This window comes from Camponotus floridanus, unplaced genomic scaffold (genome assembly GCF_003227725.1).
Source record: "Camponotus floridanus strain SB8 unplaced genomic scaffold, Cflo_v7.5 scaffold3, whole genome shotgun sequence".
Taxonomy (NCBI): domain Eukaryota; kingdom Metazoa; phylum Arthropoda; class Insecta; order Hymenoptera; family Formicidae; genus Camponotus; species Camponotus floridanus.
The window spans coordinates 4,639,669-4,656,132 of record NW_020229436.1 but is presented as its reverse complement, the minus strand read 5'-3'; the positions used below and the strand labels follow the sequence as shown (position 1 = coordinate 4,656,132).

Here is a 16,464-nt window from a genome sequence, read left to right as displayed (position 1 = left end):
ACACAGGAATAAATATAAATTATGAACTACTAGGCTTCTTTGTATGGATTCGAACCTTTGCAATATGCGTATGCGTAATCTGTCAAACGCAACCTGATCGTAATAAAAAGAATTATGCTTTCGTATATATCAATCCAAACCCGAATAAGCTATCAATAGCTACTGCGAAAGTGATCGTTCGTGCATTTAAAAGTCAAACTGGTGATGGATGAGTCTACGTGACAGCATATCAGCCATGAAAGGGCAGGCTTGTTTGTAAAGTATTCATGTGTTCGCTCAATAAATGTTCCGATCAAAAAATGCGTCGAGAACTGTCGAAATGTCAATCAATTACACGCACGTTACGTGAAACTTATATATATATATCTTTTTCATTCATCTTATAACTTTATACATCACACTATTTGACACCTTAACATTTCGATGTAATGCTGAATGTCGGCATTCTTTGAAGAATTATAGCTTTATTATGCTTAATTTAATTATGAGTATACATATCATATTTTTGTAAATATATTAAAAACTTCAAAAATTCATACAATATTGTAAGATCTTTATTTTTTAAACGACAAATTTCTTACAAATTTTAATCCGATTTTTAATTGACAAAAATATTGAAATATTATAAATATAATTTTGATCGATAAGCTAAAAAATTTTAAATCTAAAGAATTTGAAAATTGAAAATTTATTGCCTATTTTAAATTAAGTAATTGTATAAAAATTTAAGATTTATTTACAAAATTTACAATTTAAGATTTATAAACAAATTACACAATATTTTAAAATATGAATTATCAATATATAGATTGCCACAATAACACTGACTTTCTTTAAAACATTTTTTTTTAAGAGCTAATAAATTAAAGTCAAAGAATTATGATTTAAAAAATACAGAATACAAGGTACAAATATATAATACGATGTAGCTTAAAAATCATTACTATAATGATGACGATAAAATTTACACATTAATTGCATGTTGCATGCAATGCAGTTCTATGACATAACGACGAAACTTTCGATTGAAACTTTCATTTTAATCAATGCATTGTGCATTACAAAATGTATATTGCTTAGATGTGACATTTACATAAAGCAATCAACGTTAGATTCAAATCAAATAGTAAGTAAATTACATGTGTATTACGTTGCATAAAATGATGATGTAGAAGAATTTAATCACGAGATATTTTGCTGTTAATACAATTTTGCACAACATAAGATTATTAATATCAATTTAGATTTCCGAAAGATTGTTTTCGTTTTTGCTTTTTGTCATTCATCGATAAAAATTATTCTAAAAATATTAATATACGTTGTAATAATTTCATTGAAATATTGCGATAATATTTTTGATAAAACAGAAAGAAGCCTGTCGTCGAATATAATTTATTATAGATATTTATTTGTACATATATGTACTTTATAATTTGATTTATATATGCAATATAAAATTGCAATAAATATTCTCTTTGTAAATAAAAAAGTTATATATTTGTTTTTATGCAAAGCAATAATATTTAATGCCGAGTTACAAGTATTGAACAGTACAATAGCGAATTCCAGCTCTGTTTCTTGAAACTAATTAAGAATCCATTTAAATTGCAATACTCTCGCAATTACGTGATGAACAAAGAAAAGTTCTGTCGGCGTCAATAATCGGATCAGTCAGCTTCAAGTAAATTTCCCACTCCACAATTTCTGTTACATAATGTCTTACCTAGACAATGTAACCATTATTATGAAATTATGAGTTTTCCTCATAAGGAGGCCATTTGCCTTTGCATAATTTCGCGACGATCGGTGTCGCGTTGAATAATGCGGCGATAGAATGGCTTCGAGAATTGTTTCAAATCGGCAAATAATACGGTGGAAAATACAAGGTACATATAATTCTCTGTAATCAGAACTTTACCAGCCTCTGCTCCTGGGCGAAGTATAATTTTGCGGAAACAAATCACAAATGATCGAGCTACCGCTCATTTTGCCGACCTACGGACGAGTGAAAATGAGAAAAATAAAGAAGAGAAAGGAGCAGAGCGAGTTCTCTTTTCCAAGTGGCAGTGACCCAGACGCTTTGTAAACTATGCCATTACGGATGTATAATCGAGATATTTCGCCCAGAGATTCTATACTCGGATAAGAGAGTGCAATCCTTTCAGTGAAATATGCTTTCGAATGCGTATGAAAATTCGAATAATAATATTACGCTAATAATAATAATATTCGCTTCGAGAGACAACTTTACTTAATTAAAATTCCATTAAATTTTTCCACAAATTAATTTAATATTTTATATATTTAAAAAAAGACATAATACGTTTATGTCATCAGAAACAAATTATACCTCATAAATATTGAAAATAATCAAATTTGGATTTTATTTTAAGAAAACTGATTAACATTATATTTCTAATAAAAGAAATAATATCAGATAATATTATCTGAGATAATATTGCTGTGGAAAAAATTATACATTATAATAATATTATAAAATATATAATAGAAAAATTAATAGAGGCTAAAGAAAAATTCGTTGAAATTTGCGAACAGAAAATACAATAGAAAAACGCAACATAGAGATAAGACAAAATGTCGATAATGAGTCATATTAGCGCTCGATGGTTCTATAGAATCGTAGATATATTATATATAATCGATACTTTCTCGCGATAACTGATAACGTTTATACTTCCAACTTGAATTAAGGTGTGAATTTAATGACAGTTAATAGCAATAATATAGCCAATAATAGATTGTCCTAGATACTCCCACATATCTGCAACATGTAATTTTCATTGTTATAAAGATGTTTTTTCTTTTCTCTCTCTCTCTTTTTCTTCTTGGTCTCTTAATTTTAATATAAAAACTATATTTTATTTCTCTTTGTTCCTATTTATATTTATTTATAATTATTTTGTGAATCATGCACATCATTTAAATATAAATCTTTTGAAATTTTTTAATCCTTTGGGTATTTTAATTTCTGCCTTTATAAAATAGTATTCAAATTTATTGAAATAAAGTCTTATCTTTTTATATTAATAGCTTTCTCTCTCGGGAGGACAGAGTATATAATTTAAATTTAAAGTAAAATTTCTTTTACTTTAAAAATATTTTAAAGCAATTTTAAATACCCAACATTTTTAAGAATACATTTGTTGACCGTGTTTGTTCAGCTTTATTAAAAAAAAAATTATTTGGCAATTTTAATACGAAGAGTGAATTTTCATGACTTTGCAGAATGTAATTCCTTATATTTATAAGATACCGAGAATTTCACTTTAAAATCCATTGAATGAAAGTAAATCTGCTATAACACGATTCATTCTGATTCACAATTTTAAGAACAGTAATCATTTATATACAACAGATATTCCGCTTTCATCATATTATATCTTAATGATAAAATCTTTTTAATCAATTTTATAATCCAATTTCTTTTACATCTCTTATTGGATGAACGAATAAACGTTATCATGACTTTTCGATTTTATATACAATTTTCTATTCAGTCAGTTTCTTCAATAAACGAAAGAGAAAAAAAGTAACAAGTAGTGCATAAAGTCTAATAATAACGCTCGTACGGCTGACTTAATTGGCTGGTTCTACTGATGCGAATGCAGTAAAGATGCTAAGCATCGGCGGTAACGATCGCAAGGGTATATTAACGGCACCGTCAAACACAACGTGCATCTTATATCGCGATGCAGGAGTATCCTCGAACCAAGACCTTCGCGTCTAGGTGTTCGTCGAGTGTACGAGCGTGACGTGATTCTACGAGGTAATTACCTGGCGTTTCTCTGCAGGTCGCGTAACAATGTTGCGGCACAAGCAAGTTACTCAAAGAATTCCCCGTCGATCAACAAATAGAGATATATAGCTTGTGCACATGTGCTGCGAATATCAAGATCGTGACGCGTTAAAAACGTGCACCATTGTGCGCTTCCAATGTTATGCAATGTGTTTCTTTCAAGAAACATATTTTACGTTGAATTTCTTCAAAGGCCAGATTATAAGACGCGATGGCATTAACCCTCGAATGCATAAGATGCATCTTCTCGTCGATAAATATATATCTGGAGTCCCTGGGATTTATATAAGATAATGCGATCATATTATAAAGTTGAGGATGTGGAGATTATCAAATAAATTAAAAATCATTTTTTTGATAAGAGAGAGAGAGAGAGCCGAAAATACTATATTATTACAAGTAACTAATAAAAATAAATGAGCCGCGAAAAATTGGATAGTATAATGATGTATTCTAATTGATCGTTCGTTCTGCTATAATTTACGGCGTGCATATGTGCATTATTATTACAACTAAAATTTCACTTTCCCCGCTGATTCTAATACCGAAAAACCTTAACGCAATGATCCGCTCTATATCATTATTGCAATCAAATTATCTCGCTATTACACTTTACACGGACGCCACGCAGGCACGATTGCATTAAAATTGTTGAGCAAATTTCACATCCATGATTAACTGAAGCTTCTCGTAACGATCGACATACTCTACTTTTTTTTTTATCGCAACTCAACATGCAAAAACGAAGGTCGATCAAACTCAAGATTAAGACTTAAGACGGAAGATTAAGGCTGGAAATGAATGGAAGTGTAGATTTCTATGCCTCGTTATATTTTGAAATAATATTTCTTTATATAAAATGCTGTTTTTGCACGTCTCATATTTCATTTATATATATGTATAAATATATATTATTTAAATACAAATATATTTAAAGTATCTAAAAAGTATTAAGTACAATAAACACCAGGATTAAATTTTCTGTGTTTTTTTCGTATTTATTATATTCATATTTTTTTCTATTTAAAGATGAATTTATTTTGTGAATATGTGATATTTTATATGATATTTTATTTATATTAATAAAACACTTTCTCTCTCTTTTTTAATTTAATTATTATACTATCATCAAGTGAGAAATAACTATTATTATAATCATTAATTTTCTCTTTACTTGTTCGTGTCAAAAGATTTCGATATCTCATTGAAATTCAAAATTTATTTAATCCATAAATATTACGGTTGATCATATCACGTAAATATCTTTTATGCTGTAGTTGTATCTGAATATTATAGCTTAAATTTTATCTCTCAATCATACGATCGGTTTACCCTTAATCTCTCATCGTGTAACAAACAGCTCTTTAATTATAATTATCCCATAATTATCCAATAATTAAGATAATTACAATAATTACTAATCTTCTTCCATTCAACAGACGCGACAGAGAAGACGTATGTAAAAGCAACGAGACGAATGGGGCGCGATAATGCACGGACATTATTAGAAACATCGCCGCTCAGCGTCAGCAGAAGGGAAAGTCACGGGAATATTTTACGATCGCAATCTATATATCGCTAGGCGAGCAGCCCGATAATTACAGTACCGTGAAAATTACAATGTGTGATACCCGATATTCGAGTCTCGGTTGGACCAACCGGCCGTTTGATCGATGTAAAATTAAAAATTTCTCTACTTCTCGTCCGCGAGATAGAGGGTGGGTGGAGTTTTTTCTAGCCGCGATCGCCGAGGAAAGTACGCGCTCGCGAGCATAAATCGACAATGCGGGAGAGAATCGGCGGTACTCGAGGTAGAAGTTTAGTAGGACGATCCCGACGACCGTGAAATTTATTCCTGCGTGTGTGAGAGCACTTCCGGCGGCGGCTGATGCTGTTGCTGTTGCTATCGCGAAGGTGGGCAGCGGGCAGATATGCCTTTCTCTTGTAACGATCGTTGAAGCGAATCATTTATTTAAGTGCCTCGCGATCGTCTTATTTGCGGTACGGAAGCGCCAAGAAAGCAAGTACTCGCCCGCGGCTAACGCAATCGCGGGAAAGATCTTTACAAACGACGACGAGATTAGAGAGAATAAAAAGGTCCATCTCTCGATGTTCGGGTATTAATTATCGGTTAATTACTCGGCCGAGAGCCGAGAGCCAGGTAATCGCGTTATCGCGAGATTAGCGGTTCGCTCTTGCTTTTCGCGAGAGATACAGCGCATGCAATATTATTTTCATTTTTCGAAGATAAATCGCGCGGAATGGAAACGCCGATTTTTTTTTCCCAAGCGAGCGGTCGGGGGCAAAGGTGAGCGATTTTTCCGGCTTAATTTAGACGGGCAAATAGATAAATGTGGAGAAACTTATTTCGAACATGCGCGGCAAGTTTTCTACCAGGTTTCGAACGAGAGTCGAAGCTCTAAATCAATCTGAATCACGTGGTTTTGTATTCAACGAGTGCTAATCCATCGGCGAAACCACAATCGCGGTAGACGATCCTCCAGGATATCTCCTACGTCAAGTACGCAATCGTACGGAGAGACATTTCCCTCGTCACGCCCGGCTTAATGAGAGGAATATATGCCTTGAGCGCTTTCAATAACGCGAGGAAATTGACGTACGCTAATGATGAATACGCCCGTTAAGATCATTTCTCCTCTCTCTCCCGATGCACGTGGCTGTCTGACTTTCGTGGGTTACAATTTGAGATACATAACACGATACCCATCCCTTGATTTGCGGCGTAAACCGCTGTTATTATGTCCATTAGCGCAATCGAAGCTGCGTTTACGTGCGATCATTATGTGCCAATCTTGACTCGCGACCGCTCCTCTCGTCGCTTCGACGTGTTCTCTCCTATCCCACATGTTTCTCCATCTTTTTCCTTCTCCTTTTCCTGCCCCGATACCTGGTTTACGCAAGCGTATCGCGCTGCACGAGAGAGCAGCTCTTCCAGCCGTTCCGTAAGATGAGACGAGGGCAAGGACAAGGCCAAGTTTGCCGGCGGATCATCGTACTTTCCATCTCGCGCTCTCCCCGACCTATGTGCCTCTCAGCTCAAGCGTTTCCACTGACCGCAAATGGTTATAAACTTCGGCGAGAATTGTATTTTTTCAATTTCTGTATTCTGGGGGGAAAAATTTTGTTTTTAGAAGATATTAAATTTTGCAGCGGAGAACTTTTAAATGACTATGAATAAATCTGTGAGAATTTTAATATCCATAAGAAGAAAATATCACATATTTATCTTTATTTGAAGAAATATTTTGCACCTAAAAATATCATGATAAATTAAAAAATTTATATTAAAAAATATAAATATATAAATTAAATTAAAAAATATATTTATAGTACATTTATGTGATAAAGAATTTTATAGTGCTACATAAATGCGTTACTAGATTTATATAGCAGATAATTATATCATGTAGTCATTCATAAATCATAAGAAATACGGAAATATACGTGAATCAAACTTTTCGAATGAAAATTTAAAATTAATTGGATTACGTCTAAATAACTTCTTGAAGCTCTTGCTCAGGAAACAAGGGATTAAAATGCGACATTAAGTGTACTCGACTCGATACTCGTCGCATCACGATTGCTGGCATTTTATTTGAACTTTCACAAGACGGGTCGCAATCTCGGTCTAGCAACTCCCACGGTAAATATCAATAACATGCATACATGGTGAGAAGAAAATTCGATCCTCTTCTGAAACACGTAGGGTGAATAATACTGGGATTTTTCTTACATATTTCGTTTCGTGATAACCGCAATCGGAAATAAACATCTTGTTTTTCCGCGCAAAAATGTTAATTATTTCACACTTTCGTTTTCGTTGTTACACATCGAATCAATATTTCCGTAAATATGAGATGATTCGGATAGATCCTTGCATTTCGTGATTTGGCACGCGAGCACTTAACTGCTCGAAACGAAAGCGGATTTTTATCACGCAACTTTGTGCAAATTTCGCTCTCACTTCCTTGCGCGTTTCATTGTCCGCTCGTAAATGTTTTCACGTTTCTTCATTTTTTTATTGTAAAACCACATTTAAGAAGTAACCGTTAAAACTAGCTCGTTAAAAAGGTCGTCGCGTAAAAGTGACGAAATTTTATTCCCATAACTTTATGCATATATGAAGGGTTATATTAATTTTGTTCGTGTTTCTTTCGCCAAAAACCGCACGGACACCCGATACATGCACTTCTTAGCGTTGCGGTATCATAGCGTATCTTACGTGACGTGTTTGACATTTAATTACATTAACTGTCGGTAGTATTAGTTATGCTCGCTCCTGATTTCGTAGCAGGCAATGATACATCCGCATTTGCAACAGATAAAGCGCTATTGCCTGGAGGAAAATATCAAGCAACGACGGTAGTAACTGTGACATTTCACATAACTTTGCGATCTTTCACCTTATCTCGTTTCTTCATGTTGATCATAAATCTTTCCACAAAATTATTTATAAGTTCTTCAAACATCCTTCGTCATTCCTAAGTATCTTCTCTGATTGAGAAGCGTTGATCCAACTTTGTTCAGATATGAGAAGCGACTCGACAAACGAGCGAGAAAAAATAATCGTTCTGAATCGTGATAAGTGCTAAATTGAGTTGGTTGAAAGCCGTATCCGTCCAGTGAAGTAAGATGTCGGGATAATTAATGGGGCAGGTAACTGACGTCTGTGAAGGGTCCCCCCTACAGGCGCGAACTTAATCGCAGAGACCTCTTCTCAAAATGTACATTATTACAGCGTGTCGAAAAAAAGACATGTGTAATGATCGAAAAAAGTTTGGACACATACTAAAATCGACCGATCGAAAACGAGCTGCGGCATCTGCTTTGATGTTTTGAAGAGACCACTTTAATTTTTGAGCCTCGAATGACGTTTCCGCTCTAGACGTTGAAATGAGGAAAATTGCAGTTTAAAATCGAGTTGATACTTTCTTCTTACAATGCAACGTAAAATTGAGAGAAACACTTGATATTGTGAATATTTAAAAATCCAGAGGAACACTGAAAAAATTATTTTTTCATACCTTTTATTTTATTACCACTTCAAATTAATAAATACAATCTTTATAAAATTAATGAATACAATTTTTATAATAAATATAATCTTAATAGATATAATTAAACAAACGAAAATGGAGAAAGGTCTATACGTTTCAATAGCTGTAAGTAATGATATTATGGAAAAACGTGATATATCAAAATTTTATTCTCAATTGTTTTACACAAATTCAATTTTGATTAACTAACACTGATTCAATTTTCTCTAAATGCTTTCGTCGATCGGTATCTAATTTTGTAATCATTTTTCCTTCGCGAACATAACGAAAGATTAAATCAATGTGAAAAACATGAGGAAAAATTATGAAAATTATACGTTAGCCCGTGTATTTCGCGGAGCAATAGCACGTTTATTTTACGTAATTATACGAATTTAGAACCTAAATGACCAACACTCACGAAGATTCACTAATCGTAGCTAGAATCAGCATAATTACTTCTTTGAAAGTGCGTGTTTCATGCCACAACTCAAAGTGTTCATTTCAATAGAACATCGACGTGTTGCTTCGCGTAACGAATATATTTCGTTAGACAATCTGCAATCTGCAATTTAAAATTAGATGCATCAAGCTTCATCCTCGTTTACAATCGACATTCGCATGATAATATATTACATAAGTGTAAAAAATATAATAAAAAAAAATATAAGACGGGCAAAAGACGTCTGTTGATCAGCGAAGATTAAGGAAAGGGAAATTGACGAAAGTATCGGTTGTATCTCGGGTCGTGGAAATCGGTCGAACAATTGGCGTGAAAATGGAAGTGTGACGAGTTGAGTTAATTGCCGCGCGAAATAGGAGGCACCGTGAAAGCGCGATTTTGCCTACTTAATTCATTGTTTTTTTCTTCTTGCACAACCGCGCTACGGCTTTACGCTTACAACAGTGTCGTCACCCACCTCGCCTGGTGTAATGAACGACCTGAGTCGTACGAGGACGAGTCATTACACGCCCGCGTTATGCACTCGCTCTAAATAACGTGACCAAGCTACCACAACGTTGCCTCATCGTCTAATTGTCATCCGAGTATTCGCGTGACACTCTTTACCGGATACACAAGATGGATCTTCTAGATTCGCCAACTTTTCGGCTTTAGATTTTCCACGAGTAAGAAATCTGATAACTTTCCATTGCACTTGTTAATTAAAATTCAACAAGACACTTTAATTATTAAAAATATTTAATTATTAAAATATTAAAAAATTTAATATATTATTTAATTTTATATTATATTTTATAATTTTATACATTATGATTTAATAAAATTATTATTAATAAATATAATAAATTATTAATAAAATTATTAATAAAATAAAATATTGAATGTCATTTATCATTAGGATAGTTGAATGTTGGGTCTTTATCTCTTTTTGAAGAAATACATCATAATTTTAAAATAAATCTTAAGTTTAAGCATGTAATATATGAATATTTCGCGTACAAATATTAATCGCAAGTAAATATCAAAATCATGTATTAATTAATAAAATAATGTCCCCGATTATTTTTGATAAATTACATCGATTCACTTAATGTGTCAGCTTATCTCAGGTAAAAAATTCTTATTTAAATGGACATGATCCTCGCAGCTGAGCCACAATAAATCGTTGTCGGTTGATGTAAAAATTTCTCACAGAATTGGCGTTGCAACTTTCATTGAGATATAAATCATGCGGCAGTTCGAAATGTTATTCTCGTGGTGCATTTCAGTCGTACCAGTTTCAATATCCGCCAGATCAACGTCGACTCGACTCGATCAGACAATGTAAGAATTTGTGCTTCAATGTATGCGTCCATTACGTCATTCGTCGTGTAACGCGTAACAATTCCGACGGAAAGAAAGAGATTAACGAGTGCTCTGTTCCGATGCAATCTCATGATATTCGAAATGCGAACGATTGCAGATCAGAACGCGTTAAGTCATCTGTAAGATCGTAAAGAATAAATCATAATGATATAATTCAAAGTGGTTTATCATTGAGAATAGACCGAGATATAATATATTCCATTGTGTGTCTATCGAAAAAATAATTATATAATTTATTAGATATGATAATTTATTAGATAATTTATTAGAGATTTATAAGATGTTATGTTTTTTTTTAAATATTAATCAAAATTCAATAAATAGTTCCGAGTTTATTAGAAAAAAATTTTCTTTCGTTAAATTGTTGTCTAATTCTTTGAGAGAGAGATTTATTTTCGCGTTTTATTAAAAGAATATTATTTAAATACACAAATACTCAAGATTACTAATACTGTAAAAGTTTTCTGTGACTATTTTACAACTTCAAGAAGACAGTATGAAGGAAAACGATTCGTAAAAAAGGTATTTAATAAAATTTTACTTGTAAAAATGGGCGATGATTTAAACGTCTTGGACATCTCCACTTTTTTTATTATCAAAGAAAGGCATAAAATGGTGATGCATTCGATTCATGAATATATAAATTTTTATATAAATCATAATGTATATATGTGAATTTTATTATATTTAAATATTTAATAATAATATATAATTTTATTATATACAAGATTTATTATTTTTAAGAAAATAAATATACAATTTTTTTAAAGACTATACAAATATGATTGCAAATTTTTCTCATTTTGAGATATTGCTTCAATCAGAGCTAACATAATATTAGTAGAAAGCGCATACAATGTGATTTTAAATCATCTATTGAATGCTACATCGTTCTCGAATATATACCTACTCGAAGAAATGTTACGATTGAAGCATGAAATATTTAGACGTCATACTTGAAAAATTGCAAGATAAATCGTAGACAGCACAATGGCTGATCTTTATTAATAGTATTTCTATCGCAGCATGCCATTGCTAGCTTCAACCGTGACTACAATGCGCCAGTAGTTTTTCCTTTTTTTTCTTCGATACAAATCAAAAAATCCCATAGAAAAGAAACTGATTATTTTGAAATGGATTATTGTCAACAAGAGGCCGATCGAAATTGATCACAATTCATTAATTAATTTTTTGTAAGTAAAAGAATGCTAATATTCGCGCAACAAATAAATCTTATTGAGGTCCCCACATTTTATATTTAAGTGCGCTTATTAAGTTTGCTCTCTCATTTGTGTGCCAGAAAAATTTCAGCTCTTTACTCGAAAATTTGTATAATATTTCTTGCTTCGCAAAATAATTTTTAAAGCTGCCGATTGAAATGTATAAATATATAAATATTGCGAGACTACAAACTGCATTTGTAAGGCTAAGGAGACTCTTAGACTTGAGATATTTTCTGGAAATATTCGACTCGAGATCTCGAGAGTTCTGATATTGTTACGCTTTTCATGTATCGATTGAAATTGAAATACTATCGATTTCTATACACGTAACGAACTGAAACTTCAACTTTTCCCGACTCTTCCGTGTATTTACAGGACTAATTGATACGAAAATAGAAGCAGAAAAAGAGAACGCTCGTAATGATACGATTACGAAACTGCTTACGATAAAATAACGATATCATATAACAATCATATAACAATCGTGCAAAAAATCAATAATAATAAGGAACTGATTAATCATATCGCAATTTTGAAATCTATCTTGTTTCAAAAACAAAATTAAATGCTTAAATACAAATTTTATCTTCTATTGCTTCTTCCTTCAGATTTTCCTGGAAGATTATTTTCTATTATAATCTAACTAATTTATCCATATGAATAACTAATTGCTTTGCATGTTGTGAATTCAATAAATAATTAATTTAAGAATAGTATCCTGTCTCTTTCTCTCATAAATAATTAATCTATAATCTATATTAAAGTTAAATATTCAAAAAAAATATTAAGAATTAATTTTTTCTGACATTTTATAAAGATCTATCTCTTTTCCTTAATTTTATTAACTTGTAAGATATATTTTAAATATGAAAAATCAACTAAAAAAAATGATTGGAACTGCAGATCAATCGACAATGGCAGATCAATCGGGGTCGTCCTCATACTGGAGTCCCACTCTCAAAACGGATATCTTCTCTCAGACTGATAGCGCGACTTTCTTCCCCACGGCCCATGGCCTGGTGCAAACCCACCCGTCTAGCGGTATGTTTCGCAGCGGTTTCGGCGGCATCGACAATCTCGGCACTCGGGGGGTGACGTTAAGGCCGCCGAGGACGCGGCCTCTTAATTTTAATGAGCGCTCCACTGCCGAATTGCGCCGAAATCCATCGCTCTCGGCACCGGACGAGTGCGCTCGTGCTTGCCGCGAGAGCGAACCGCCCAGGATATGCTACTATCACTTCACACTCGAGTATTATACCGTACTCGGAGCGTAAGTACATCACTGCAAGAGATCTCGAAATGATTTAAATCTTTAACGATGATGGAAATTGCAAAAGAGAGATAACAAATGTTAGAAATTCTAATTATTTATTTATTATTTATTTATGATTTATACAATTAATCTAATTATTTATTTATTATTTATTTATGATTTATACAAAATTATGAAGTGATTATTTACAAAATTATAAAATAATTATTTGATAAAAATTTTATTTATAAAAATTATAAAGAATTATTCTTTTATGAAAATATCTTTTTAATTGAAAAATTAACTTTCGAATAATCTCATTCTCTTAGAATATATGGATTGCTCAAGTGATTAGTATCGTTGCAAGTTGTATAAATTTCTAGAGCGTGTCAAGTATGCACACCAAATGCAACCAATGCCGTGTGGAGCGAGTGTCAGTGTGTCCTGGCGGACGGAGTGGAGAGAGGTATTTTGACCGCGAACAGAATGATTCCTGGCCCGAGTATTCAGGTATGCCAGGGTGACAAAGTTGTTGTTGACGTGGAAAATCGTATTGAGGGAATGGAAGTGACAATTCATTGGCACGGAGTATGGCAAAGAGGATCTCAATATTATGATGGTGTACCTTACGTGACACAGTGTCCCATTCAAGAGGGCAGTACATTTAGGTACGCGTGATCTTGCTTTTTTCGTGCAATTAAAAAAACATTTTTATCTCTAGAGGAAAATATATAATTTTTAAGTGTATACTTTAATATAAGGCTTCAAAAAATTTTTTTTATTTTATTATTTATATTTATATTTTATTATTATTTTATTTATTATTTATATTTTATTAAATTTGTTATAACTCGAAAAAAAACGAAAAACTTTGGAGATTCACGAAATGAAATAATTGTGTGATACGTGAAGATATCAATGGACAGCCGGCAATGAGGGTACACATTTCTGGCATGCTCACACTGGCATGCAAAAGATAGATGGTCTCTATGGAAGCGTAGTAATCCGGCAACCGCCAAGCAAGGATCCTAATAGCAATCTATACGATTACGATTTAACCACGCACGTAGCGCTTATCAGCGACTGGTTCCACGAGAGTGCTGTTGAACGTTATCCAGGTCGTCTTGCAGTCAATGTCGGTCAAGCACCTGAAAGCGCACTGATCAATGGGAAAGGTCAATTTAGAGTACGTTATTTTGATTATTAATTGATTTTCAATAAAGATGATATATTATTTAATATCATCAGATAAGCACCAACTTCAATTTATGTCGATTCGTTTTTAGATTTTTCTACAAATGAGAAAAAATAGTAAAAATTTAAAGTAATCAGTATAAGTACGTCTAAAGAAAATTGCGGGCAAAATTTGCTCGATAAACTTTGACTTTTATTATTGTAGAAGATGATAATTGCATTGTAATCATGTTTTTATTTTTTAATATGTCGTACATTGTTCAATGCAGGATCCTAATACCGGTTTCATGACCAACACGCCGCTCGAAGTGTTCACGATAACTTCTGGTCGTCGTTATCGATTCCGACTGATTAATTCATTTGGATCAGTATGCCCCTCTCAAATTACAATCGAGGGTCATACTCTCACCCTCATCGCCACCGATGGTGAAGCAGTTCAACCAATACAAGTGAACACTATAATTTCATTTTCAGGTAAAGCGATCTATTCCACATTGATTCTAAATTTTTTGCCTAAGTTAATTAAATTGATCGTTTAAGTAAGCAAGGTAAATGAAAAAAATAATTATAATATTTGGAGAAATGAAAAGCTTTATGATATTAAAATTTTAAAAACAAAAAGTTTGCAAAAAGTAAAATATTTTTCGATATATCATAAAGGCACAAATTACGAATAAAGAAATTAAATTGTCAAATGTCAAAAAAGATTATTTGCCTAATAGTCAATATCAGACATGATGAATATCTTAATAATGTATCCTGATATCCTTATTAATGAAATAATTCAAAAATTGATTCCGTTGATTTTGCGTTAAACATTTTTACGTTTCTTTAATAGGCGAACGTTACGATTTCGTCATAAATGCTGATCAGCCTATCGGCGCTTATTGGATTCAACTTCGTTCGCTCGGAGAATGCGGAATTTCACGTGCCCAGCAGCTGGGTATTCTGCGATATGCTCGTGGTCCTTATCAACCGCTTACTGCACCGCCTACGTATGACTTTGGTCTTCCACAGGGCGTTGTAAATATATTTCTACTTCTACAAGATTATCGTTAATTATTAATTAGTTGTTGCATGCCATATATTTTTTTTTACGATCGAAGCTAAAGCTGAAATTAAATTCTTTTACGCCCATTCTATTAACAAAGTTTTATTTTCAGAACCTTATGAATTTTTTTTTATTTATTCAATCTTATAAAATTTTATCTTAGTATATGCACTGCCATCTGTTTGCATGCTTGAGATAAAAAAGAATTCATATGGATACATAATTAAAAAATAAATTATAATTATTAATTTAAATTATTATTTATATAATTTTTAATGAAATATAAGGTATCGATTTTAATACGTGATATTGAAATGAACAAAATATAACAACGCAAAAAAAATTTATGTTATCTTCAATCGATAGATTAGCGATTCTCTCATAATTTAAAAAAGAAAATGTACATTATAAAAAAATCTCTCATCGAATAATTTATTTGAAAAAAAATGACAACGAATACTGTGAATTATAATTCAAAAGATTTTTAAAAGAATTAATGCAACTATATAGATTACAAATATCTAATAGAATATGCTATAAATAAAAAATCCTTTTATTCATGCTAGATATTTTATTTAAAAAATAAATAATGCGGGTAAAAAATATTGAAGGAATTCTCAACTATGTTAAATTCAAAAGTATTCTTTAAAGGACTCGATTTTGTTGTTGTTGTTTTGGTCAAGATCGAATATTCTCTTCTTCAGGTTCTCAATCCCTTGGATGCTATTTGCAACCGACCGCGCGAGGATGCAGTTTGCGTGAGTCAATTGAAGAATGCCCGACACATCGATCAGGGTATCCTCCAGCAACGCCCCGACGTGAAGATCTTCCTACCTTTCCGCTTCCTGTTCTACAGACCCGAGGAGGTCTTCCAGCCGCAGACCTACAATCGCTTCCTTGGTAAGGATGCGTTAATAGCTGATTTAATTCGCAAAAAAATAAGCGAACGCGTCACGCGATGATTGCGTTTGATTTTCGTTTGATATAAATACGGCCTTCCAAGGAAGGCCTTCGAAGGAAGGTATGCTTAAAAAGAGATATA

General features: G+C 32.6%; 1 protein-coding gene across 3 annotated transcripts in view; it reads left to right on the top strand.

Annotated features, from left to right (window-relative positions):
* Nucleotides 1-16,464, top strand: part of LOC105253546 (laccase-5) — a 112,838-nt gene that overhangs the window by 94,018 nt on the left and 2,356 nt on the right. For all 3 annotated transcript variants that reach the window (XM_025410032.1, XM_025410033.1, XM_011261653.2), the window contains 6 exons: nt 12,829-13,195; nt 13,561-13,845; nt 14,090-14,363; nt 14,641-14,845; nt 15,210-15,394; nt 16,127-16,322. In XM_025410032.1, the coding sequence (XP_025265817.1) occupies nt 12,840-13,195; nt 13,561-13,845; nt 14,090-14,363; nt 14,641-14,845; nt 15,210-15,394; nt 16,127-16,322 (1,501 nt within the window). In that variant the 5' untranslated portion in view covers nt 12,829-12,839. The remainder of the gene's footprint in view (nt 1-12,828; nt 13,196-13,560; nt 13,846-14,089; nt 14,364-14,640; nt 14,846-15,209; nt 15,395-16,126; nt 16,323-16,464) is intronic.